At 36.2% G+C, this 27030-nt stretch overlaps 3 protein-coding genes across 4 annotated transcripts; 2 read left to right on the top strand and 1 right to left on the bottom strand.

Annotated features, from left to right (window-relative positions):
• Positions 1-666: 666 nt before the first annotated feature.
• LOC127094830 (uncharacterized) lies at positions 667-13144 on the bottom strand. Its single transcript, XM_051033605.1, has 6 exons — positions 12923-13144; positions 12586-12874; positions 11862-12456; positions 11726-11744; positions 846-916; positions 667-727 (listed from the first exon to the last, which is right to left on the bottom strand). Exons 1-6 carry the CDS (start codon positions 13142-13144, stop codon positions 667-669), a joined length of 1257 nt encoding a protein of 418 aa, XP_050889562.1.
• A 7837-nt stretch (positions 13145-20981) lies between these two features.
• LOC127094829 (photosystem II CP47 reaction center protein-like) lies at positions 20982-21388 on the top strand. The gene is made up of 2 exons (XM_051033604.1): positions 20982-21045; positions 21108-21388. The coding sequence occupies exons 1-2, from the start codon at positions 20982-20984 to the stop codon at positions 21386-21388; spliced, it is 345 nt and encodes a 114-aa protein (XP_050889561.1).
• A 1555-nt stretch (positions 21389-22943) lies between these two features.
• On the top strand, positions 22944-24772 carry LOC127092702 (agamous-like MADS-box protein AGL18). Of its 2 annotated transcripts, none has more exons than XM_051031585.1 (7): positions 22944-23185; positions 23426-23522; positions 23648-23679; positions 23832-23931; positions 24098-24139; positions 24266-24429; positions 24503-24772. In XM_051031585.1, the coding sequence occupies exons 1-7, from the start codon at positions 22965-22967 to the stop codon at positions 24585-24587; spliced, it is 741 nt and encodes a 246-aa protein (XP_050887542.1). In that variant the 5' UTR covers positions 22944-22964; the 3' UTR covers positions 24588-24772. The 2 variants fall into 2 exon arrangements, with proteins under 2 accessions (XP_050887542.1, XP_050887541.1); XM_051031584.1 differs by having other exon boundaries at positions 22947-23185; positions 23615-23679.
• Positions 24773-27030: the final 2258 nt, after the last annotated feature.

Genomic DNA, 27030 nt, shown 5'->3' with positions numbered 1-27030 from the left:
CCATCATTGGTGTTTTTAGGGGACGGATTTGGGATCTCTTCTACGAGTTTGCAAACTTGTATTAGGTGGAGGGGTCTTTGTCATGATCCACCATTATGTGTGTATTGAACATCTTTCATATTGTGGACAAGTATGGTGTGTACTGGACAGTTTTTATTGGTTTTATAGACAAAATTTTCTTGCGTAGCTATGTATTTTTCTTCTTAAATACAATTGTAATATATGTGTCAGCCTCAAATATTCGGCCTGATTCGTGCTTTGTGAGTTTAAGGATTAAACAATCGCAGTTGATTCCTTTTTTTTAGAGAATTTCGCAATACTCACTCCCTTCGTTGGAAGCAAATTCATGTGCTCAACTCATTCTCATTAGAGTACTACGTGTAGACTATCACATTTGATCTCTTTTTGGGGAGAGTTTCATAATACTCATAATACATGAAAAAGGCTTGGATTAAACTAAATGACAAACATTTTTCGACATGGTGAATCAACAGCTACAAAGCTTCATCTAATAAACGCAAGCCAATTTATACCTATGTAACAAGCAACTAGTTTTATAAGCTAAACTGTGAGTGACACTGAAACCAATAGAAGAAAATGGTAACAAAGTGTTTTAATTTAAAATGGCATATTCAAAATATGTCACTGTGAAGTTACTTGACTTTCTTATTGATTGGAAGCTCTCATCCTCAATGATCTCCTCTTCTGATCAACTGGTGGTGACAACCTATAACATCAGCAACAAAATTTACACTAATTAAATGTTTCCAATACACATTTTTGGACAGTCCATTCAGGATCAATTAAGCTCTAAAAAGGGAGTAATTATGGCTTACATAACATACCTTAACTGCAAGGAAGTATCTGGAATCTCTTTATCCAACTCTGACTTTCTTTTATTATCTATCTCATCAACCTGTTTCCATTCAATATAAAAGATTTAAGATTATATATATATATATATATATATATATATATATATATATATATATATATATATATATATATATATATATATATATATATATATATATATATATATATATATATATATATCTTGTAATTTTGGATTAAATTTGATTCTTACATTGTAGTGGGGTATTCGTTACCTTTAAATTTATTGACTAAATCAAAAATAAACATATAATTCGAGTCGCCACCGCACTTCTATTTATCCAAAGAAAACAAAAACCAAGTAAAAAGTGTTATCAAATCAAAAACTAATAAAAATGTCAGAGATCTGGGTAAGGGGGTTGGTTATGAAATGGGAAGGTTTTAAGCACCCAAAACATCCTTACTACTCTAAGGGAGCCTTTTTGCCAAGTGTATTATAGGTTAGTATTTGTGAAAAAAATTGTACAAATAAGATTGGGGAGATGAGAAAAGAATATACACATTATTTACAATTTTGTTGTTTGAATGGATAAACTCATTGCCTACGTATCATCACAAAGGTAGGATCAAAACCTCGTAGTTCGGGGTAAAAATCTTAAAATAAGTTGGTGAAACGATTTGTCAAAAGCCTTAAGGTCTTTTGTTATCAAAAGGAAAAAACTCAACCTAAACCAACAATCCACCATGTGAGGAGAGCTTCAACATACTAGTGAGGGATCCACCCTATAATAAGTATGGAAGATTTATAGTCCAATCACTAAGGATAAGGTGAGGTTTACATCAACCACTATGATAACTCAAACCTAATGACTAATGTTTATGAAAAAGGTTTTAACAAAGGTGGTCATTGGAACCACGAAAAATAACTTGAAGTGAGTTGTATTTACAAATTAGAAGTATTCAAAAAATGAAGTCAAAGTTGACTTAAGGTTCAATTCAAAATGAGTATTAGTGAAAAGAGTTTGAAAAATCAAAGGCATAATGCTTAGGTTTCTAGTTTTGAAAACAATGTCAATGTTTGCACAAAATAAGTTTGGCTTGGGATAGAGTGGAGAGAAGAAGAGAAGGGTTAGTCCTAAACATGCAAAGATAAGAGAAGAGATAAAACCCTTAGAGTTCCTTTCTTGAGATCATAAAGATGATTCAAGATGCTTCTTTCCTTTGGACTTAGCAAGCAATAAGCAATCAAAACAATTAAACATTCAAGCTCCTAGGATCTCCATTTGTCTTGTCTCTCTTAACTTGGTTAATCATGACAATGGTCCTTCTTACTATCTCAAGTTTGGATTCCCTATCACACAAGAGCAAACAATCAAAAAGTTCACAATGCAATAAGAGGAATGAACAAAGAGTGAGTTTAGATTAGGGGTCCTTTCAAGTCAACTTTAAGATTAAGCATTCTAAAGGCATGAAGCCTAGCTGCTCTTCAACAAATTTAGCATTCTAAAGGCATGAGGCCTAGTTGCTCTTGAACTCCTTTAAGCATAGGTAAGGTCCTAATTCTAAGTCCTGTCTCCCTTTTGCATTGGATTCACACAAACAAAGACAAAACAAACACAAAGCCACAATATATTTATTCACAATTATGAGCTCAAGTGAGCAAAAGGAAAATAGCATAAACATAAAATATGAGCTCAAGTGAGCAAAGGGAAAAGGCAATATGAATAAATGAGCAAGAAATTAAATTGCATTAAAGTAAATTGTAAGAATTAAATGCTTGAATTAAAAGTTAGTGATTAGTGGTCAATGTTAGTGTGTCATAAGACAATTTAGCGCTATGTTAAGCAATCGTAAGTGGACTAATGTAGTAGTCACACCTATCTAAGGTCGGTCAATAAAACTATAGGCAAATAAACACAAGTTAGAGATCATGACTAGTAAGCCAAGCTCCTACAACTTGCCATGCCAAAAGAAAAGAAGAAATACCTTGTATGGATTCCAGGTTTTTTGCTTGACCAAGAAGCAACCTATCTTAGACACAAAGCAACTCACTTGATCTTTGATCAAGTTGAGTTTGATTTGGATCAAAGAAGGTTAACCCTCTCATATGTCTAGACTAACCACAAATCATTAACTCATTGGCCAAAAGAAAAAGAAAAAGAAAAGAGATGAAGATGAAATGGATAAAATGAGAATTCAAATGACATAATCAAAACACAATGATCAAATGTGAATGAAATCAACATCAATCAATGGTAAACAGAAGTGAAATGAAGATTAGAAGTCAATAAATTTCAAGCATATTTTTAGTATTTTTTGGAATTAAAATAAAACATAAAATAAAATGAACAAAGTATGGTCAAACTTCAAATTCAATTCAAATCAACTTGGATAAGTCCAATTGAATCATCATAAGTCTAACATGGTCAAACAAGGTTTGACAAATTTTCTCAACATTTTTTGAAAACAGAAACTATTTTAATACAATTAAAAACAAAGAAAAACAACACAAATGAATTAAAATCTCAAATAAATCTCAAGTCAATTAAGAAATCGATGAGAATATTTTTCATAGACTTATCATGATCCATATGTGTTAAGAAAATATTTTTGGAATTTTTGGATATCAAAAAATATTTAAAATGAATTAAAAACTATTAAAAACAAAATAATTCACAAAAAATATTAAATGGAATCACAAAAATAATTAAAAATCAGATTATGAAACTAGATTTTTAAAGAAAAATTTTGCAATTGATCTCATATTTTTGTGATTCCAAATAAAATAGTTATGAATTTTTGAAAATAAATGGAATAAAAGAAAAATAAAACAGAAATTAGAAAATATGAAAAATCTGTAGCGCTTGGATCCACTTCATTAATTGACGTGGACAGATCCAATGGCTCTGAGGCGCGCGCATACCATAGTCACAAGTCAAGTGCAACACACGCTGAATTAAAAAAAGTCAAAAGAATGCATGGCTGAGATTATAACGTGTTAATGAGATCTAATGGCTCCAGAGGTTCCACGTGGAGACGGTGGTGGAAACCACCGTCTTCTGCGGTGAACTAACTGTTACCGGCCACCAGTTTTAGGTTTTCAAACCTCAACCAAAATGCACAAACCATATACCAAAATGAAGCTGGGGTGATGTACACCACCCCTGTAATCTTGGATTTCTCTCAAGATCTCTATGAAATGAGAAATCTGAGCTTGAATTTCCAGGGGTGAAAACTGAAAATTTCTAAAACATGAAATCAAAGCCACCACTGGCTTGCCTCTTGCACGAGGACTTCAGAAAACCATTTGAACACAAGCAATTCACATTACATGGTGAGATTCAGATCAAAAAAGTTAGATGTAAACCTTTGAAGTGCAGCTTTAAACAGCACGATCCACTCAATCTCTTGCTTCCAAATTGATCTTGAGGTGTAATATGAATGCAAGGCTAAGGAATAAGTATTGAAGATTAACTGATTTTGTTGAAATTCAAACTTGAAAATGAGAAATTAAAAATGAGAATTTCTTTTGTATGGTTGGGTTTCCAATTCTGCAGAGCTTCAGGTAGCCTTAAGGTTTAATTTGGAATGAGCATGGCATGGTATTTTTAGCTAAGCTGCAAGCAATGAGGTGAAGAACTCGTGTGCATGATCATTGGGTCCTCCATGCAAGGGCCTGTATAGGCGCATGTGAGGCTCAAAATCAATTGGAAATACAATCTGATCTCACTCTGAAGTGAAATGGACGTGTAGTTTTCCTTGTGCTTGCTTGTGCATGAATATTCCAATTGAATTGCATATTTGGCCACAAATGTTCCCCTCTTTGAAAGTCACTCATGGAAAATCCAAACATAGGCATGTGAGTAATGGTTGGAAAGGTCTTGACATAAGGAACAAAATCTATGTTGGACAAAAATCCATTTGGAGTATGGAAAATTGTGAAAACTGGTCATGAAGTTTAAGGTACAAAACATGTCTTCGAAAAATTTGCCAAAAGTCACCAACTTTAAACCCTTATGTTTCAGTGATGCAAGCCTCAAATGGAAACACCTACAACATCAACGTTGTAGCTCTTTTCAAGATGATAAATTTGGACTTAAATTTTGCATCATTTGGATTTTTTATGAGAAAGTTATGGGCACTTGAAGTTGGACTTTTTCAAGATTCAATGGTTTTGGTCCAAAGTGACCTATAATGTTTTGTATTATCACATGTGTTTCTTTTAGGATTATGAAATTTTGTCCAACATAATATTTGAATTAGACATCTTAAAATTTCCAATTCATTTAATTTCACCTCAAAATCATAAAAATTAAGGAAGTTAGGTCCTTGGGAAGTTGACCCCAAAATTAGGGTTTCAGTCAAAATGACCTATAATGTTTTGAAATGAATGATGACCTTCCAAGTTTCAAATGGATTTTTTATGAACATGAAAGTTGTTAATATGGTTCTTAAGAACATGTTTTCTCTTGGGATCATCTTCATTCGACAAACATATCAAAAGTTAGGTCTCAATGGATCTCAAAATAGTCAGATGATTTGACTGGTCAACTTCTCATGTCCAAACTTCAAATCTTGATGAATGAATGATTGAGGGGCATCAAATTGGCTCATATATGCATAAAATGATGAATGAAATAACTTACCTTGATTTAATTTGATCATAGGTTGAGGTTGTTTCATGGACAAGGCATAGTCAATGCACAGTTGAATTAGGGTTTCCTTGGGAAACAATCCTCAAGCCCTTTGGTTTATCTTGATCAAATTGGCAAATTGAGATACTTGGGAGACATATATGATGATTAGGAACCTTGTGGACCATTGTCATGCTTTTTCTCATCTTCATCTAGCCACTTCTTTGAGCATAGGAGCCTCCTAGGAGCCTTGGATCACATGACTGCTTATGCTTCAAAACAAAAGATGTTAGTGAAATATTTTTGTGCTTTTGGTTAGTAAACAAAATAAGAAAAGCAATAATATACAATTCAAGCATGCTTGATGGTCTCAAACCAACTCATACAAGTCCCAAACCAAGGGTTAAGGAGCCACACATGCTATGATCCTTGAGGCAATGCAATGAGCCATGATATGATGTCATGAGGGATCTTGGGGTCAAAATTAGGGTCTTACAGATGCCCCTATTTAAGGTCATTCTAGCGGGAGATATGAAGGTTAAAATCTTCGTCTCGACGAGGTAGAATGGGTTTAAATAATAACAAAGAGACGAATTTTGGTCCCTAAGAGACCTCATGATGCAGATGTATGCATGCAAAAGTTAATACTTTATGGGGAAATGTGGCCACAAAGGAAAAGAAATCAGAGAAAGACCGAAAACCCATAGGAGTAATACACTCACTAGGGAAACAGAGACTCTGGGGAGAAATAAGGGTAAAAACACGTAAGCATGTCACGACTTGAGAACTTGCTGGGAGACACGAATGGATTCCATGAAAATAAATCAATGGAAAGACTCGAGTTGACGCAAAGATGCATGTATTAGGGAATATGCCAATACAGCAAAACTATCCATAAAGGATACTTCGGATAAAAATCCAGTCAATATATCAATAGTAGCCTGCTCTCAACATCTTCTTTGCCATGGCATGTCCATTGGAATGAGTACCAAATGAACCCTCACGAACTTCAGTCATTAACAGGTATGCTTCGTGTCTATCCACGCATCTGAGCAATACCATGTCAAAATTCCTCTTATAAAGCACATCACCATTGAGGTAGAAACTGCCAGATAATCTCCTCAAAGTCTTCTTATCTTTAACAGATGCCCCTGGCGGGTAAATCTAACTCTGAAGAAAACACTTGATATCATAATAACATGGCTTATCATCTTTCACTTCTTCAGCTGTAAATACATGAGTTGGTCTATCCAAGCGCATCACAATAATATTGGGGACTTCATTCCAATATTTCACCATAATCATCGAAGCAAGTGTAGCAAGTGCATCTGCCATTCGATTCTCATCTCGAGGAATATGATGGAAGTCAACCTCAATAAAGAAAGTTGAAATCCTCCTCGCATAATCTCTGTATGAGATGAGGCCAGGCTGATTCATCTCCCATTCACCCTTAATCTGATTAACAACAAGGGCCGAATCACCATAAACATCAAGATGTTTGATCCTAAGATCATTACATTCTTCCAAACCCATAATACAGGCCTCATATTCCGCCATATTATTCGTGCATTTGAAAGTTAGCCTTGTTGTAAAAGGGAAATGTGTGCCCTGAGGAGTAATAATCACTACCCCAATACCATTTCTCTACTGATTAACAGCGCCATCGAACACCATACCCCATCAAGAACCCGGTTCTGGCCATTCATCGAGTGTAGGCTCATCACAATCTTTTACTTTCAAATACAAAATATCCTCATCAGGGAAGTCGTACTGAACAGACTGATAGTCCTCAATTGGTTGATGTGCCAAGTGGTCAGCCAAGATACTACCTTTAATAGCTTTCTGAGCTCGATACTCAATATCATAATCAGACAACAACATCTTCCAACAGGCAAACCTCCCAGTTAAAGCAGGCTTCTCAAAGATATACTTGATTGGATCCATTTTGGATATCAACCAAGTTGTATGATTTAACATATACTGGCGTAAACGCTTAGCAGCCCAAGCCAAAGCACAGCATGTCTTCTCAAGCATTGAGTATCGAGACTCACAATCAGTGAACTTGTTACTCAGATAGTATATTGCATATTCTTTCTTCCCTGATTCATCTTGCTGACCAAGGACACAACCCATGGAGTCATCAAGAACAGTTAAGTACATAATCAATGGTCTCCCTTCTACAGGTGGGGACAGAATCGGAGGCTCAGACAGATACTCTTTGATACTGTTAAAGGCCTTCTGGTAATCCTCGGTCCAATCATGACGTTGATCTTTCTGGAGGAGCTTGAATATTGGCGCACATGTGGCAGTCATGTGGGATATAAATCTGGGAATATAATTCAAGCGGCCAAGAAAACCTCGGACTTGCTTCTCAGTTTTGGGTGCAGGCATCTCTTGTATTGCTTTGACCTTGGCAGGATCATCTTCAATACCTCTTTCACTGACAATAAAGCCCAATAACTTGTCGGAACGGACTCCAAATGTACACTTGTTCGGGTTCAGGCGGAGTTTGTACTTCCTCAAACGCTGAAAAAGCTTCAATAAGTGTTCTATATGTTCAACTTCCGTTCTCGACTTCGTAATCATATCATCAACATATACCTCGATCTCCTTGTGCATCATATCATGAAACAAGGTAGTCATAGCGCATTGATACGTGGCTCCGGCATTCTTCAAACGGAAGGGCATCACTCGATAACAGAATGTTCCCCAAGGTGTGATGAATATTGTCTTCTCCATATCCTCGGGTGCCATTTTAATCTGGTTATAACCGGAAAATCCGTCCATGAATGAGAAGACATTGAATTTAGTTGTATTGTCTACCAACACATCAATGTGTGGTAAAGGAAAATCATCTTTCGAATTAGCCTTATTCAAATATCGATAGTCCACACACATTCGGAATTTTCCATCTTTCTTAGGCACTGGCGCAATATTAGCCACCCATTGAGGATATGTAGAAGTCACTAGAAACCCCGCATCAATTTGCTTCTGAACTTCTTCTTTAATCTTTATTGCCATATAAGGATGAGTTCTTCTGAGCTTCTGCTTCACAGGCACACACTCAGGCTTCAAAGGCAGGAAATGTTGCACGATATCAGTATCTAGAACAGGCATGTCTTCATACGACCAGGCAAAGACGTCGACATATTCTCGTAGAAACTCAATCAACCCCTTCTTTACAGATTCTTCCAGGAGTGCCCCAATCTTCACTTCGCGAATACAATCTTCAAACCCCAAGTTGATTGTTTCCAGATTCTCAAGATGTGGCAGAGTGATCTTCTCTTCATGCTCAAGCAGACGGGTAATCTCATCAGGAATCTCTTCAACATCATCTTCTTCGGCCTCAAATACAGGGAACTCAAAGTTGGGAGATGGTGTTGGATCATTATGTTCAATGGGTTTGATCAACCTGCACAATGATTTTGAGTATAAAAGAGATTTCAGAATTCAAACAAGGAAAATCATTATGCAGATGAGAAGATTGATTTTATTCTCTTTTTTAGGGTTTTTTGGTGATCACCAATTTCATGCAAAAAGCAAAAAGGGAAAATAATTTGGAAAAACAAACATTTAACATGTAATTTTTGAATGAATATCATTGTATTAATATGTGCCAACAATGTCATCACTTCTCCTTTTGGCATGGGAGAAGGGTTTTCAAACAAAAGTGAACACATTACATGGACTTGTAGATAACAGTTGGAACATCAATAGCGACCCAATTATTGCAGATTCCACCAGGGATGACAAAGTTGCCCAGATCTTCCTCTTCATCATCTTCCACTATGGCAGTAGCCTCTTGGTCTTCAACAGTGTGGATAAAACCATCACTCTGGAACAACCCACGCTCGTTGGAAATTCCTGAAGAATACCCTATGCCAGCCCGGGATTTATTATCTTCTAGCTTAATCATTTGTCCTAAACCAGTAGTTGCACCATGCTCAATGGCCAACTTCGCATCATTGTAGGAAGCAAATGAATAAGGTCCTTTTCTTGAAGGCTCAGCAATAGATAAGGCTTGGAACAGAGTCCCAACCTCATCCTTAGCATCTATATAGGAAAAGGAAGACAAATGGCTAACCAAGAGAGCCTTCTCTCCCCCTATCACCACCAACTTCTTATTCTTGACGAATTTCAACTTTTGGTGTAGGGTGGATGTCACGACACCTGCCTCGTGAATCCATGGTCTGCCAAGCAAGCAGCTATATGATAAGTGAATATCCATTACCTGATAAGTGATCTGGAAATCACTAGGTCCAATTTTGATTGGGAGTTCAACTTCGCCAATCACAGTTTTCCTTGATCCATCAAAAGCATTAACTACCACTCCACTCTGCCTCATGGGAGGCCCTTGATAAGAAAGTTTAGCAAGAGTGGACTTTGGAAACACATTAAGTAATGATTCTGTGTCTACCAACATATTAGACAAGGCATCATCCTTGCAGTTCATTGAAATGTGTAGAGCCAAATTGTGGTATTTTCCCTCCTCGGGAAGATCAGCATCGCAAAAGCTCAAATTGTTACAAGCATCATATAACAAGTCTAGTAATCCCCTCTCTATATTACATCTCAAACACAATCACAAATTGCACAACACCATATAATTTATAGCAACTCAAATATTCAATCAATCTCCTCAATTAGATTATTATTCATACATGCAACAACACAATAGTCATAAATATCACCTCAAACATAATAACATTGTCACACTCTTAATTAACACAACAACATCATTATATAAACATCATCAGAAAGTAGTTCATGAGGTAGCTCTGCGTGTTAGCTTCCCAACTGTTTGACCGACGTCACATTTGGAGTCACGAAACTCAAGTTATGCTTAAAATCGTCTCACTTGGTACAAATTCCGGGGAGTTGTCATTGAAATTCTGGTATCAGATATGAGATGTCGAAGGTAATGTCACGACACTAATATCTGAACAACAAGTGAAATATAAACAGGATAAAAACAGAGAAACAATTGAAACAGCGACACAAGCAATTGTTAACACAGTTTGGTGCAAACACACCTACGTCTGGGGACTACCAAGCCAGGAAGGAAATCTACTAAATAGAGTTAGTTCAAAGACTCTCAGTAAAAAACTTCAAGTTACAGTCTTTTCACCTAATCTCTACCCGTGTGACTTCTATCTAAGAACTCTTAGATATGAGACCCTACTCACTCCCCCTCAATCACAGCAGTGATACTAAACCAAATACTACACAGAAAGAAGACACACTTCAAGGACACATACTTGATCTTGCTTAAAAGCTTCAATCAAGTAAACAAATACGCTCGTACTTCAAAGCTTAGAGTGGACAAATTACAACTCAAAACTCAGCCCAATTCACACATCAACAAGATGAATGAATGGCTCACAAATCACAAACGTACATCAGGCTAAAACCCTAATACTCACTCACTTCAACGTTTGTATATTCTTCATCCAATTACACAGGGTTACATGGTCTTTAAATAGAAGCTTTCTGAATGGGTCTGGGCAACATGTAACCCTAATCCTACCTAACGCGTATTCCCTAGGAATTAGAAACCAATCATTCCTCTTTGGGAAACATAATATTTTGGCTTTAATTACTCCTTTAATAACACGTGCAATCTCCACATAAGCACACAAAGACTTGCATGAAAAGCGCAATAACAAAACACATAACATTCAGACTAAATGTTTTGTATGCACATGTCTTAACGTCGGGTCTGACATCTTGAATAAATCATGCACAACCATATTTAAACAACCTGCAGGAAGCTGATATCACATGTCAAGACAACACGCGTGACATCTTGTGATAACCCTAAGTTTTACCAAAATTGATGCCAATACATAGAACCAACGAACTCCCCCTTTGGCAAATTTTGGCTAAAACAAACAACAGATCATACGATCACAAGAAATCAAGCAAAGTATCAGTTCAGTAGCAGAAGTAAACATACACACATTACTAGCAACAATAACAACTAGTAAACACACCAGCGCTTGTACTCAGAACACACCATCTCCCCCTTCAGCTAGACCTCAACAAGTATCAACCTGCTTCACACAGACAGAACACTCAGGCAGGGAATCCTCCCCCTGTGCCAAAACCAAAACACACCAGAAAAGTTCTCCAAACATCATCCATAGCTATAGCTACGTCTCCCCCTTTTTAGCCAAAAGATACCAAAGAGAAAAAATAAATGTCTATTTAGTCATTAACCGAAATATCAAAAGTTAAAGGGTTACACAACCAAGTACATAACGAGCTGTAAGCAAGCTAAGATACAAACCAACAAAATAGCAAAACAGCAAAACAGAATTGCCAAAAAATAAGAAAATCCACCACATCAAAAAAAACCATCACATCAATAAGGAGCAAAGTCAAAGGAGCTACTCAGTAGAGCTTGAGCTTGAAGCTTCATCAGCACTAGAATCAGAATTTCCACTTGTATCATCATGGTTAGAAGACCTCTCACTAGAGGTGTGGGCTCCAGCTTCTTCTTCATGACTGACATTAGCATGAGCAATATTTTCACCTTCAGCCTGCTCCAAGCTTGCAATCAAGGCTTCCAACGATTGTTTTCTAGGGGTTGCTACCCTTATCCCTTCACCCAGCTCTTTACAAGTCTCCTTAAGCTCAGCAATTGTTCCAACTTTTGGGGCTGGCTTTTTCATGGCAGATGTCATAACAATATCCTCGACATGACTGCCTTCAAACAGTTTATAGTGCACAGACAGAGAAGGTTTTCTTCTACTAGGTAAGTCATTAGAGCACAAGATACCAGGGTGTTGATTCAAGATAATTCCACAGATCATAAAGGGAAAAGCAATAGGCAGCTTAACTGCATTAGTAGATGCATGCTTGATGATTTGTTCAAACATAAATCTACCATAGTAAAATTTCACTTTGGTTCCAACAACAAAAACAAACCTCCCAAGGGTATTAGCAATAGTGGAAATATGGTTGGTAGGGACCCAATTTGCAGCTCCTATTTTATGCAAGATAGCATACTTGACAGTCAACTTCCCAGCAGGAAGATGCTTTTTAACAGGCCAACCTTTCACCTACCTAGCTGTAATCTCTCTACAGACCTCATTGTCTGTAACTTCTAATTCACCTGCACCCTTAGTTTTTCTTTCTAGAAATTTATTAATAACAGTAGGAGAGAATGTTATACATTTACCCCTCACAAACACCTTACAGAACTCCTTGATGTTCTTATCAGCAATATCCTCAGGAATGTTGACAATGAATTCCTTAACTAAACCCTCATAGAATTGAGAGAACCCGGCCACTGTCTTCAACAACCCAGCAGCCTTTATCAGGTCCATGACCTCCTTGACATCAGCAACATCTTTTCCCAACTCCCTTTCCACAGCCACCCTTCTTTGAATCACAAATTTCCACTTGGCAGTTCCATCCTCAAGATGGAAAGAGATGTTATCCAAATGAACAGCAGGAACTTTAATAGGAGATTTCCTAGCAGTGGTTTTCTTCACAAGCGAGATGTCAGGGACATTTTCCTCAACATCCTCTTTAGACTCAGAATCATCTCTGACCTTCCTCTTCTTTACTTCAACCTTTCTCCAAGATTTGGAGGAACCAATACCAACAGTCTTCTTAGCTTTTCTAGCTGACATAAGTTCAGCCACAGATCTTCCTTTGCGAGTCTTCATGCGTTTAGCCACACTTGGCTTAAGGTGATGAAGTAAGCTTTCCTATTGAACATCAGAGCTACCATCCTCTAGATCAATCACATCATGCTTCTCAGAGTGGGAAACATTGGCAGTTTTAGATGCCACAAATTTTCCTTTTTCAGACACGGTTTGCCCTAGAGAGCATAACCCTTCAGCAGCCAAGTTCTTCTCAGAACTGGAGGAATCGTCATCCTTACCACTATGTTGTTCAACCTCACGAGAGGGGTACATTTGAGAAAGGGGAGTAGAAACTCCCTTCACATAGTGTCCTTCATTAAGGATTCTAGTGACTAGGTTTCTTATAACACGATCAGTGTGGTATATATCTTCCTTAGAATTAGTGGCAGGAGTTGAACCAAAGGGAATACTAGAGGAGTTACCTTGATTGGAGCATGCAGAAGTTGAGGCATCAATGGGTTGGTTCGAATCAATGGCCTCGCAGGGAATAACAGAGAGAGGAACAACATCCAGAATCTCATCATCGAAAATGCCCATGGGAAGAGCACTAACCTTTTGAGTAGACTTAGTATTTTTAGAAGCATATGTGTCTTGATGTTGTGACATTTTGGAGTTTTTCTGGAAAAAGTACAGTTGCCCTAGCAGAGGTTTATGAAGAAGGAGCGGGAAGATGGAAGAGTTGGAGTAGGTAGTGAGGTTATGGGGGGTGGCGTGTGAAGACAGAATAGATGGTATTTCCAAAACAAGGTGATGATTTACCATAATGGGGGCGCTTTATTTTAGCCACATAGACACTAATTTGCTTACTTTTTCCACTCCATATTAATTGCTACAAGTCTTCATAAATGCAAATCCCTGATTTTCCTCTCAGGACTTCAAACTGATTTGCATCCAAAGCCTTTATAAAAATATCAGCTAACTGCATCTCAGTAGCAACATGCTCTAAGACTACAATCTTATCCTCCACAAGTTCTCTAATAAAATGGTGACGTACATCAATATGTTTGGTCCTGCTGTGCTGAATAGGATTCTTTGAGATGTTTATGGCACTCAGGTTGTCACAGTACAATGTCATGACATCTTGTGATACATTGTATTCAGTCAACATTTGTTTCATCCACACTAGTTGAGAACAACTACTTCTAGCTGCTATGTATTCAGCTTCAGCAGTAGACAGAGAAACACAATTTTACTTCTTACTGAACCATGATATTAAATTGTTCCCCAAGAAGAAGCATCCTCCTAATGTGCTTTTCCTATCATCAGCACTTCCAGCCTAATCAGCATCACAATATCCAGATAGCACAGATTCATATCCATGAGTGTATAGCATCCCATAGTCACAAGTGCCATTGATATATTTCAGGATCCTTTTCACTTGGTTTATATGACTCACTTTTGGTTCAGCTTGATATCTAGCACAAACACCTACAGCAAAAGCAATGTCAAATCTGCTTGCTGTAAGATATAGCAGACTCCCTATCATGCTTCTGTAGAGACTTTGATCCACACTGACACCATTTTCATCTTTAGACACTTTTAGATGAGTAGAAGCGGGTGTCCTCTTGTGGCTTGCATTATCCATGCCAAACTTCTTAACAATATTCTTGGCATATTTACTTTGAGATAAAAAGATAGAATCTTCCATCTACTTGACTTGCAGGCCAAGAAAATAGGTTAGTTCCCCAACAAGGCTCATTTCAAATTCAGACTGCATTTGCTCAACAGAATGTTGAACCATTTTACTTGACATCCCACCAAACACAATATCATCCACATATATTTGAGCTTTCCTCCTTCATCTTTGACAAATAAAGTCTTATCAATGCCTCCCTTTCTATATCCATTGTCAATGAGAAACACTGTGAGTCTCTCATACCAAGCTCTAGGAGCTTGTTTCAACCCATAGAGAGCTCTCCTCAACTTATACACATGCTTTGGAAGATTTGGGTATGTGAATCCCTTTGGTTGTTCAACATATACTTCATCATTCAAGTAGCCATTTAAGAAGGCACTTTTCACATCCATTTGGAACAATTTAAACTTCAGAATACATGCCACTCCTAACAATAATCTAATGGACTCCGGGCGAGCTACAGGAGAAAATGTTTCATCAAAGTCAACTCCTTCAACTTGAGTGTATCCTTGTGCTACCAATCTTGCTTTATTTCTAGTAACCACACCTTTTTCATCAGATTTATTCTTGTAAACCCACTTTGTTCCAATAACATTTATTCCTTCAGGTCTTGGAACCAATTCCCATACTTCATTTCTCTTGAATTGGCCTAACTCTTCCTGCATGGCATTGATTCAGAATTCATCAATTAAGGCTTCTTTAACATTCTTAGGCTCAATCTTGTACATAAAACAGGCGTGTGAGATCACTTCCCTTGATCAAGTGGTGACCCCTTTATTTGGGTCTCATATAATGAGATCTTTAGAATGATCCTTCTGAATTCTGATAGAGGGTCCCTTATTAACTTTATCAGCTTTAGGTTCAGCTTGAGTGGACTCACTCTCACTACTTTTATCCAGGAGATCAGTTGGGGCATCATTCAGAAATGTTTCAACATCGTCTGTGACATCAGTCTCTTGATCATCAACAACAACATTGATAGATTCCATCATAACTTTTGTTCTGGAATTAAAAACTCTAAAGGCTCTAATGTTTGTTGAGTCGCCCAGAAATATTCCTTCATCACTCTTGGGGTCCATTTTCCTTCTTTGTTCACGATCAACCAGGATATAGCATTTACTACCAAACACGTGGAAGTATTTGACAGTAGGTCTTCTTCCCTTCCAGACTTCATATAAAGTGGTTGAGGTCCCTTTTCTCAAGGTTACTCTGTTGTGAACATAATAGGTCGTGTTCATAGCTTCGGCCCAGAAGTGATAAGACAACTTCTTAGCATGAATCATAGCTCTAGCAGATTCTTGGAGAGTTCTATTTTTCCTTTCCACCACACCATTTTGCTGAGGGGTAATGGGAGAAGAGAACTCATGACCAATCCCTTCAGATGAACAGAATTCATCAAATTTACTGTTCTCAAATTCTTTCCCATGATCACTTCTGATTTTGATAACATGACTCTCTCTTTCTCTTTGAAGTCTTTGGAAAAGGTCTTTGAATACATCAAACACATCAGATTTTTCCCTTATAAAATTCACCCAGGTATATCTGGAGAAGTCGTCCACCTTAACATAAGCATACCTTTTCCCACCAAGACTTTCCACCTGCATAGGTCCCACCAAGTCCATATGGAGAAGTTCCAGCACTTTAGATGTGGTGTCATGTTTGATCTTCTGATGTGACATCTTTGTCTGCTTTCCAATCTGACATTTACCACATACTCTTCTTCAATCTTTAATTTTGGGATTCCTCTGACAGCTTCAATAGATATGATCCTCTTCATTCCTTTAAGATGCAGATGACCCAGTTTTTGATGCCATGGTTTCACTTATTCTTCTTTAGCTAGAGCACATATTGATGAATAGCTAGTTTCTTGAGGAATCCATATATAGCAGTTGTCCTTAGATCTGACTCCTCTCATGATCACCTCATTTTTTGCATTAGTAATCAAGCATTCAGTTTTTGTGAAGTTCACATTTAGACCTTGATCACATAGTTGACTGATGTTGATCAGGTTTACAGTCAATCGTTTAACAAGCAGCACATTATCAAGGTTAGGAACTCCAGGGCAGTTCAGCTTTCCAATCCCCTTTATTTCACCCTTTGCTCCATCACCAAAGGTTACATAGCTGGTGACATGGGATTGAAGGTCAACCAGCAGGTTTTTGCTTCCAATCATGTGTTTGGAGCATCCACTATCAAAGTACCAGTCTTCTTTGGTTGAGACCCTGAAGGAAGTGTGAGCTATCAAGTTAGTAGCACCAGCCCTAGGAACCCACTATTTTCTGTTAGCAGGGATGTGTTGTTTGGGTCTAGGTTGATGAGTAGGACTAGGATAACCATACAACCTAAAGCAGAATGATTTTATGTGACCAAATTTCCCACAGTAATGACATCTCCATCTTTGGTGTTTTCCTTTATGTTGTATTTCCTTGTGATGTTGAGACACCTGATGTGACATCTTTGGTTTGCTACCAGTGGGACTACAGTCAGGAGAGGATTCATTGAACCCAAGGCCAATCATGTCTCCTGCCATCTTTCCAGCCTGGAGGATTTTGTCTAAGGTGTCAGATTCAGTGTTTAGCATTCTGACATACTTTGTTATCTCATCCAGTTTGGAATTCAGGAACACGGCTTCAATCTTCAACTTAGAAATGGTTTCTAAGTGTTCTGTCCTCTCAGCCTCTAGTTGGGTTATCAGTTTCTTCTGATTCTCCACTTGTTGACACACTACTTCACTTATGAAACACAACTTCCTGTAAGAAGTAGCTAATTCTTCAAAGGTTAATTCATCATCTACTGGAGTGTTCATCAGGATCCCATCTCCCAGTCAAGGCAGTCACAAGATTGGTAGATTCTCCTTTTGTTTCACTTTCAGAATTATCATCAGACCAAGTAGCAGCAAGACTCTTCTTCTGTTTCTTGAGATAGGTCCCACATTCAGCTCTAATGTGACCATACCCTTCACATTCATGGCACTGAATTCATTTGCCCGGTTTGGATTTTTCTTCAGATTTTGTTCTTTTTTTAGCATCATTGGGCCTACTGATGTCAAATGAGTTATTCTTGACATTAGACTTTGACCTCACATCCATCCTCTTCAGGATTTTGTTGAATTATCTTCCAAGTGACGCTAAATCATTTGCCATATCTCCATCAGTATCCTGACTACTTTCTTCCTTTTTATCTTCAGTGTTTGACACAAAGGCTATGCTTTGACTTTCTTTTCAGATCCATCACTCATTCCCAACTCGAATGTTTGGAGGGATCCAATTAGCTCATTCACTCTCATCTTGCAGATATCTTGAGATTCTTCTATGGTTGTCACTTTCATGGCAAATCTCTTGGGAAGTGATCTGAGAATTTTCCTCACAAGCTTTTTATCTGACATCTTCTTACCCAGGGCTCCTGAGGCATTAGCAATTTCAAGGATATTCATATGGAAGTCATGAATACTTTCATCTTCTTTCATCCTCAAATTCTCAAACTTAGTAGTAAGCAGCTGCAATCTAGACATCTTCACTCTAGAGGTACCTTCATGAGTGGTTTTGAGAATATTCTAAGCATCTTTAGCCACCTCACAATTGTTCACCAGTCTGAAGATGTTCTTATCATCCCCATTGAATATAGTATTCAATAATTTAGAGTTTTCAAGAGCTAGTTCATCCTCCTCCTTGGTCCATTCTTCCTCAGGCTTCTTATCAGTTGTAACTTCTCCATCCTTCATAGTGAAGGGATGTTCCTAGCCTGTTAGAATAGTCTTCCAAGCCTTATTATCCAACGATTTCAGGAAGGCTACCATCTGAGGTTTCCAGTAGTCATAGTTAGATCCATCCAGAATTGGTGGTCTGTGCACAGATCCTCCGTCTCTATCCATAGTACCAGAAAGTAACATCCCAAGATCTCACCCAGAACCAGAGCAGGATGCCTGCTCTGATACCAATTGAAATTCTGGTATCAAATATGAGATATCAAAGGTAATGTCATGACACTAATATCTAAACAACAAGTGAAATATAAACAGAATAAAAATAGAGAAACAATTGAAACAGCGACACAAGCAATTGTTAACACATTTCGGTGCAAACACACCTACGTCTGGGGGCTACCAAGCCAGGAAGGAAATCCACTAAACAGAATTTGTTCAAAGACTCAGTAAACAACTTCAAGTTACAGTCTTTTCACCTAATCTCTACCTGTGTGACTTTTGTCTAAGAACTCTTAGATATGAGACCCTACTCACTCCCCCTCAATCACAGCAGTGATACTAAACCAAATACTACACAGAAAGAAGACACACTTCAAGGACACATACTTGATCTTGCTTAAAAGCTTCAATCAAGTAAACAAATACACTCGTACTTCAAAGCTTAGAGTGTACAAATTACAGCTCAAAACTCAGTCTAATTCACACATCAACAAGATGAATGAATGGCTCACAAATCACAAACGTACATCAGGCTAAAACCCTAATACTCACTCACTTCAACGTTTGTATATTCTTCGTCCAATAACACGGGGTTACATGGTCTTTAAATAGAAGCTTTCTGAATGGGCTTGGGAAGCATGTAACCCTAATCCTATCTAACGCGTATTCCCTAGGAATTAGAAACCAATCGTTCCTCTTTGGGAAACATAATATTTTGGCTTTAATTACTCCTTTAATAACTCATACAATCTCCCCATAAGCACACAAAGACTTGCATGAAAAGCGCAATAATAAAACACATAACATTCAGACTGCATGTTCTGTATGCACATGTCTTAACATCGGGTCTGATATCTTGAATAAATCATGCACAACCATATTTAAACAACCTGCAGGAAGCTGATATCACATGTCAAGACAACACGTGTGACATCTTGTGATAACCCTAAGTTTTACCAAAATTGATGTCAATACATAGAACCAACAGTTACGGCTTCCCATAGCACTCCCCGACCAAAAATCACCTTTTTAGGCACACCTCTGGTACAAAAACCAGAGGGCTGCTATGACCTCTCATAGCATGTGCTATGGCCTATAGCAGAGCCCATAAAATACCAAATTACTCGTGATTTTATGTGATCGCTCTTGTTTTTCAGACCCCAAACCCCAAGTTTTTACCTATAATAGTCCCAAAACATACCATACATCATTATACACGAAAACATATGGACTTTTATCATCTCTTAACATCTAAATCAACAAAATATAATGGCAACAATGGTGGAAAACATACATGTATACATAAACAGACTTTCAAACATCAATTCACACAAATTTTATATCAATAAAACCAGGAGAATATAAACTCCTCAACGAAAAACACAAAATTCATCACAATGATGATCCCTATTGGAGGTTAAGGACTCCTCTACCCTACCCTTCATGCATGAGCCCTTATTTAAGGTTATTCTCCCCCTTATCTTAGATTTTTCCAGCAAAATTCCTCAAAGCTCTTTCAACGGATGCTCTTTTTATGCCCTAGCCCTTGCCTCCTTCCACTAAATTCTATTTTTACATAAAAGACTCTCAGAACTCCTTACTAACCTTTTCACTAGTAGCCTAATCCCTCAATTAGAGACTTCCAACATTACCCTCATTTATCCCCTTACTCACCAAAATGCTCTTATCATTTCTAATTTTATTTTAATAAAAATATTATTATTACTCCTTATTTTCTATTATTCTATTTTCTCGTTTTAATTAAATAACTAAATTAAAATAATATTATTTAATTATTAAAAATAAGCTCTAATGATTATAGTCTACCTCAACCAATCTCTAGTCACTCTTCACACTCCCACCTCAAGGTCACGCACCCCTGACCCCCTTATTAATTCAATTATGACATGCAATAATTAAATTAAATCATTATAATTCAAATAATTTGATAAATCAAGAATTGGGGTGTTACAACTCTCCCCCACTTGAAGAATTTTTATCCTCGAAAATTAACTTAAGCAAACAAAGTCGGATACGACTCCCTCATTTGGCTCTCTAGCTCCCAAGTCATATTTTCACCAGCAGATCCTCCCAAAGGTACCTTCACCAAGGTAATCTCTTTACCACACAACTGTTTCACTTTTCGATCCTTTACCCACGGGGGTGATGCCTCAACAGTCAGGTTATCTCTCACCTGCACAATCATTGTCAGTTAAGATTGCTTGCATCCATTTAGAATCCATGGTGTTCACTTGTAAATAAAATCCTTTTGTCATATGGTGTGCGTTAGAGCGGGCTCAATGGACAATGGAGATGGAATAGTAGTTGGTTGGTTAGGGCATCCTATCTTTAGAGACAAAGAGGGTGTGAACTTTTTGTACGTCGTATGCCTAATTTTTTTGAAACATTTTCGGTTGGTTTGGTAGATGGAGACGAAATTGTTAGAGCAGATGTTCCTTTTCGAAGGGAAAAATCGAAGTATAGTGTCGAACAAGTAGGTGTAATTGTTGAATTCTATGGTGGCGAACTCAATGGAGTCAACTATAGTGATCTTGCTACTGTGAAAAAATATGCTCGACGTGCTCAATTAGGTGAAAATTTTGAATTAGATCGTGCTACTTTAAAATCGAATGGTATTTTTCGTAGCAGTCCAAGGGGTTGGCTTACTTTTGTATGTGGAGACAAAAAACTACGACAACCAAAATAAATTGTCTTCAGCAAAAGTAACTATTTATGCAATAGGACATCAGTTTAACTTGGCAGAAGAAGATAAAAAAGATAAGAAACGCAATAACTTGTTTACCTAGTTCGATCAAATGATCTACTGTGTGTGTGTATGTGTGTGTGTGTGTGTGTGTGTGTGAGAGAGAGAGAGAGAGAGTAGTTATTTGATTCACTATATTTCAAAAGTTATTACAAAAGATTACAAATGATTTACAAGAAAATAGTCACCAAAGTTCCCAAGATAAACCTTATATTCTACCAATATATTTTTCAATCTCTCATACTCTCTCTGTATATGAATCACACAAGCCCATGTTTAAAAATATTTCCCAATCCTCTTAGATACCTCAAAGATTCCCTCAACCCATTCTTTTATAAGTTTTCCCTTACTAGGATTGTCATTTATCACCTATGTATTCAATTATAAAGTTCTAAAGGTTGTGATAACAAGAATGACAAAGATACATAGTTAAAACTGATAAAACCCAACGGAATCATAACAAGTCCAAAACACAACGCATTAACGAACAAATGCAAATACGGAAACATAGAGTTCTAAATCATGAACGAAGAAAATCGAAAAGGATGGTCGAAAAACCCAAGCTACCACCCGAAGCTCATCCGCCAACTATAGCCATTGATTTTCAATTTTCGATTTCCGGCGACCACCTCCTGCCATCGTCATCCACCTTTGTCGAACTGCCTCCCTGCTATTTTGACGCCTTCTGTCGGCCTCCTGACTACTTTTACGGCTTTTTGATTATTGCAATCTTAAAATATATTGTTTTGTTTTTATTACTTTAGAGTAAGACATACATCAATGGGTAAAACAAAATCTTAAAAATTAAATAAGACTACATGTGCAATTATTTTGAATCCAGGAGTTCAATTAATCCCTCATTATTTTCGTTCTTTATCCATTCGTATCGCTCAATGGATATTAGTGTAAAATTATTTTACGTATTGTTAGACTTAGTTCGTTTATTCTTAAAAATTTCCCTTCAGATTAAATTAGAAGAATTACTTATTCATCCAAAGGTTCTTAAGTCATGTTACATGAACTTTAAAGGAATTGCTTTTGTATATATAAAATTAAAAAAATTCTTAAACCCAAAATAAGAGTTAGAAATTAAGTTGTATTGTCGTGATTCTTAGAATAGAACACTTAAAGCACTAGTTTTTGTCCAATATTTGGAAATACACCGTTTGAGTAAAAAAGAAACAAAGGTTTAGTGCAACTAGATAAATATAATGTTTCAAGTATAATCTTACAAGACCTTGAAAATAGAAAAGAAAAAGAAAAGGAGTACCTCGGTTGGTTAGAAATTGAGAATCCTAGTACGATGGAAATATTGGCATTGATATAGATTATAGAAATGTTGCTAAAGTTGGTATTTACCTACTCCCAAAAAGTAAATAGAATACCATTTTAGGAATATTGCCACACATAGTAATCCATCTGTAACCTTTCCCTATACAACACTAATTTCGGTCGTACTTTCCATCTTTGGTTCTTTCATAAACAACAAAATTAAAACCTCTTTGTTTTATTCTATTCTATGTTGTTGTTGTTATTGTTGTTGGGTTTAAGGAAGAGGATGGGGAGAGGAAAGATTGAGATAAAGAAGATTGAGAATTTGAATAACAGACAGGTTACATTTTCAAAGAGACGCAATGGGTTGATTAAGAAAGCCAAAGAGTTGTCTGTTCTTTGTGATGCAGAGGTTGCTATTTTGATATATTCCGCCACTGGAAAACTCTATCAGTTTTCAAGCACAAGGTAATCAGATAGATCACTCTTTTCAATTTTTTATTACTTTTTGCTACCTTTACATCTTTTATCCTGCAATGAAGTTTTATTAGGTAACAAAATCCACAGAAATAGCATATTGCTAGGTTCAATTTAGACATGTGGATCCAGGCATTGTCATTTGGATTCGTAAAATAAAATTAGATTTATTTGATTATTAATTTATTTTTGCATATTTTTTTATTATAAAATTTAATTTTATTGATGAAGCATGGAGCACGCCCTTTCAAGGTATGATACTAGAAATCTTGATTTGAATAAAGCAGAGCAACAACAACAACAACGTAGTGAACAACCTACAGTACAAGTATGAACTTAGTATTTTAAAGTATCACCTTTTTATTTTAATTGCTTCATTCTCTTAGGAATTTTTGTTTATGTATATATAATTTAAAATAGGTTGTGGAGCTTAATACTACTAGTCTTCTGCAGGAAGAAATAACAAAACTTCGTTCAGCTTACTCGTAAGTTGTTACAATGACATTCTAATTACGTTGTTAATGTATGGCACGACTCTCATCTTACAAATTGATTTTTTAAATTTTTTTAAAATGGTGCGTGCCCAACTCGAATGGTGATAACTGACATAATAGGTTTTGTTTTTGACAATGTGCAGAAGAATGAGCGGCAAGGAGCTTGATGGATTGGGCTTTAAAGAACTACAACATCTCGAAAATCAACTATGCGAAGGGATATCAGCTGTCAAAAGTAAGAAGGTACAATGTATTGTTACTATTGAAGTGTTTTGATTATGAAAATAAAAAAGAAAACTTGATATGATGAAGCTCATAATAATTTGAATAATTGAATATCAATAGTTTGATCCATGTGCTTTCATATGCATCTGGTGTTAATTAACTAACATTAGCTATACTGTTGTAGGAACAAGTGCTTGTTGAACAACTTAAGAGATCCAGATTACAGGTACATGACATTTCTCATAAGTTTAAGAGATTGATTAACTCACATTCCTCTATAATTATGCTTTCTTTAAATGTTGTATAAAATAAGATAGGTGTTAGTTTAATGATATAAATTCTTGATATGCAGGAGGAAAAGGCAATGATGGAGAATGAAGCTCTTCGGAAACAGCTTGAAGAGATAGAAAAGAAAAGAAAGGCAGAGTTACTTGAATATAATTCATTGGATCTAAAACCAGTTTTGAATTTTGGTTCAGAGGATAAAGAGATTTCAGATACTTGCTTACAATTAGGGTATATAACAACAACCACTCATCCTATGATTTTTCAAGTTTATCTTTCAATGTTAATTTTGATGTGGTTGTAGGTTGTCATCAGATTATGGCCGCAAGAGGAAAGCATTAAAGATAGAAGATTGCGACGACTCAGGAAGTCAGGTGGCTTCACAGTGACATTAAAGTAACAGAGTTTTTAGTTTATAAAACAAGTTTGATAGTATAGGTAAAGGTTAGTTTGTGTTTACTCTATGAAAAATATGTGTCATTGGATTCACCATGTTGAAAAATGGAGGACATTTTATTAATCCAAACAGTTTTTCAGGTATTATGGGTATGCTTATATGTATGGATCTGCAACTTCAAAGTAGAATATGGCTTTTTGTTGTTGTATAACACCACTTTCAGCTATTATTCACTCTTTCACTAATTCCATTACTCTCTCGCAGTTGAAGCGAGAGGTCGTCGGACAAAGAGACTAACCATAAATTTTTGAAATAAAACTAGGGGAAGAATTTTGGTGAAGATATCCACAATTTAATAGTGTGATAGGACATGCAAAACGTGGGTGTGTTCTCGTGTCACTTTTTAGCAAAGAGGTATATCACATTAACATTATCACAATAAATTAGGGTAGTCAGGGATATGATAATGGAACACTAAAAATAGGTTACATACCCAACAAGACTTACAAACTATATTAGCATCACCTCGGTACTTAGTTTAAGCACTAGAGCGAGATTATGTAGGCTGGCATTTGAAAAAGAATGAGAGCAAGTTGTAACATCACATATAATATACATCTAAGAATACATTATACACAATGTTAATTGATATTGATACAACATACGTGTTTAACGGTATCATTATATATATATATATATATATATATATATATATATATATATATATATATATATATATATATATATATATATATATATATATATATATATATATATATATATATATATATATATATATATATATATATATATATATTATATATATATATATATATATATATATAAAATGAGAGCGAGATTATGTAGGCTGGCATTTGAAAAAGAATGAGAGCAAGTTGTAACATCACATATAATATAGATCTAAGAATACATTATACACAATGTTAATTGATATTGATACAACATACGTGTTTAACGGTATCATTTTATATATATATATATATATATATATATATATATATATATATATATATATATATATATATATATATATATATATATATATATATATATATATCCAAAAAGAATAATATAAAACTATGGGACATGATATACGGGAGTGACAAATCAAAACTAAGGTCTATGTACAATATCAATATAAGCACATAATCCACCGCGTAAGATCACGATGACAAAAGTATTTGAAACATCATCATACAAGTTTATCCTTGCTTATAACCTGCAAAGAACCACCTAAAAAACAATAATAATAATAATAATAATAATAATAATAATAATAATAAATAATAATAATAATAATAATAATAATGGGGTGAGATAATAATCTCAGTGAATTCCCCTATCTTATGGATCCACTCGGCTCTAAAGAGAACTCTTATCGATTATTAACTTAAGTCATTCAACCCTATCTTACTTGTGTACTCTTACACAATAAAACAAAGACTTAAGTATCTAGGGGTGTTTTTTGCTTCATATGGAAACACACAACTTGAGTTCGTATAACTCGATGAAATTGGGAATACAAAGTGTAACACAAGGGTGATTATCCCAAAATCGATTACAAAGATCTACTAATTCATCCGTCAGATATGGTCAATGGGATACCAAACCTCCATTGCACGGACACATTGGCCACCGAATATAGCCAACGACAGTATCCAGCCTCCACCATGTAAAATACATAATGGTTAAAAATTGTACATTCCGGAAAATTAGTTGACCAACTGAGGTATAAGATCGACGAAACTTACATGTGCCCTAAGCTCTTTAAAACCGAATTGGAATAACAACCGAGTAGGGTGAGGTCATTAGGCCAGATAGTCAAGCTACCATTTACAAGTCTGAATCCGAGTATGACATGAGACCTACTAGTCAGAATACAGGTATGACATGAGACCTACTATTGGGAATCCGAGTATGACATGAGACCTACTAATCGAAATCCAGTTAGGACATTAGAATAAGAAAGAAGGACCCGACCTCCTATACACTAAGAATAATCTCATCAGTAGAGGTAGGGCCTGATGATAAAGCCAGGACGCCATTTGAAAGGTCACAAGAGACGGTTACTATATAATACATTATGTTATGGAGTTACAATTATTGAAGAGAACCCCGTTAAAAGACAATTCTAAGGGGTGACATACATTATTATCATGAGAATTTATGAATGATATGAAGAGTCATAAAAGGGGAGAAGGAAACATATAAATAGGAGGATCCTTGGAGGGTAGAATGGGGGTACAAAACACAAAAACCTCAGATAACATACACTTCAACCATTCATTTTAGACTCTCCTTAAACTAGAACAAGGAAGTTGACCTTTTTGTGTGTTTTAGCAAGAACATTTGGCTCCCACCGTGGGGCCTCGATAAAACTTTTCCAGGCCATGTAAAAACCATCACCAAAGAGT

Source organism: Lathyrus oleraceus, chromosome 6 (assembly GCF_024323335.1).
Source record: "Lathyrus oleraceus cultivar Zhongwan6 chromosome 6, CAAS_Psat_ZW6_1.0, whole genome shotgun sequence".
NCBI classification, from domain to species: Eukaryota; Viridiplantae; Streptophyta; class Magnoliopsida; order Fabales; family Fabaceae; genus Lathyrus; species Lathyrus oleraceus.
The sequence above is the reverse complement of the archived record's forward strand: the minus strand, read 5'-3'. Positions and strand labels throughout refer to the sequence as shown.